This window comes from Condylura cristata, unplaced genomic scaffold (assembly GCF_000260355.1).
Source record: "Condylura cristata isolate star-nosed mole 26May11 unplaced genomic scaffold, ConCri1.0 scaffold00001, whole genome shotgun sequence".
Classification (NCBI taxonomy): Eukaryota; Metazoa; Chordata; class Mammalia; order Eulipotyphla; family Talpidae; genus Condylura; species Condylura cristata.
In genome coordinates, this window is record NW_004567102.1 from 89,558,224 (window position 1) to 89,559,211 (window position 988).

The window sequence follows — 988 nt, forward strand, 5'->3', positions numbered from 1 at the left end:
AGGACGTGCCGCAGGACCGGTGGATCATGTACACGAAAATCCCAGGCCACATGCTCTCAAAGGGCCCGATGTCGAAGTGGAATCTGAAATGGAGGACGAGCAGGTGACCGGCCAGGGCCGAACCGGCCGCGGCGCGCTCTGAGTGGCGCCCACCACTCCGGCCCTGCTGTCCGTCCGCCCTGTGGCACCAACGCCGCTGCCCTGCCCGGCCCCCGGCGAAGCCACCCCCGTTTGCTGTCAAACGGCCTGGAAACGGGCAGCGGGGTCGGGGCGCTTGAGGGGCGCCGGGCTGCGGACACGCAGAAGGACGTGGAGGGGCAGCTCGGGCCCAGCATTCCTTGGGCTCTAATCTGCTTCCAAGTCAACCTAGAGGGCACCCCGCGGACACGCACGGTCCGCCTGTTCGTCCCTGGCCCCGGCAGGCTGACCTCTGGCCCCAGGCCGCAGACAGCAAACCACCAGCGGGCGCACCCTGCAGCCAGGCGTCCCCTGCCCACCTCGGGGGCCTCCCGCACCTGCCCCGGTCAGCACCAGCCCGAGGGTAAGGGGCCAGTCCCCGGACACGGCCCCACACAGCCCAGCCTCCAGGGCGAGCCGTAAGTCAGGGCCTCCCAGGCCAACGCAGGCCGGGGGAGAGCCAGACACGCAAGGTGCCGGCAGGCCTGCACAGACCACCTGCAGGGCTCTGCTGCCCGGACAGGCCTGGCCTGCCCAGCGACCCCGCAGCACAGCCCCACCCGGCCCAGCGTCTCCCACTCGGGGCAGGGCCAGGGCCGCCCAGACTCACAGCTCCACCTCCTTGCAGAGGCGCACGGGCAGGCTGAAGTGCATGAGGCCCCGCCACTCCTCGGCCGTGCAGACGCTGTGGTAGGACAGCTTCTCCATGGTCACGCGGTAGATGCACTCCGAGTGGCGGATCCTGTGGTACATCTGCGCGAGACGCGGCCTCAGCGGGGCGCCGCCCCTGAACCGGCCAGGCCCCGCCCCC

At 71.1% G+C, this 988-nt stretch overlaps 1 protein-coding gene across 1 annotated transcript in view; it reads right to left on the bottom strand.

Annotated features, from left to right (window-relative positions):
* Nucleotides 1-931, bottom strand: part of LOC105854757 (cAMP and cAMP-inhibited cGMP 3',5'-cyclic phosphodiesterase 10A-like) — a 2,862-nt gene extending 1,931 nt beyond the window's left edge. The window contains exons 1-2 of the mRNA XM_012735234.1: nt 788-931; nt 1-83 (exon numbers count right to left, since the gene is read on the bottom strand). Of these exons, the coding sequence (XP_012590688.1) occupies nt 1-83; nt 788-930 (226 nt within the window). The 5' untranslated portion in view covers nt 931. The remainder of the gene's footprint in view (nt 84-787) is intronic.
* Between the last annotated feature and the right edge of the window lie 57 nt (nt 932-988).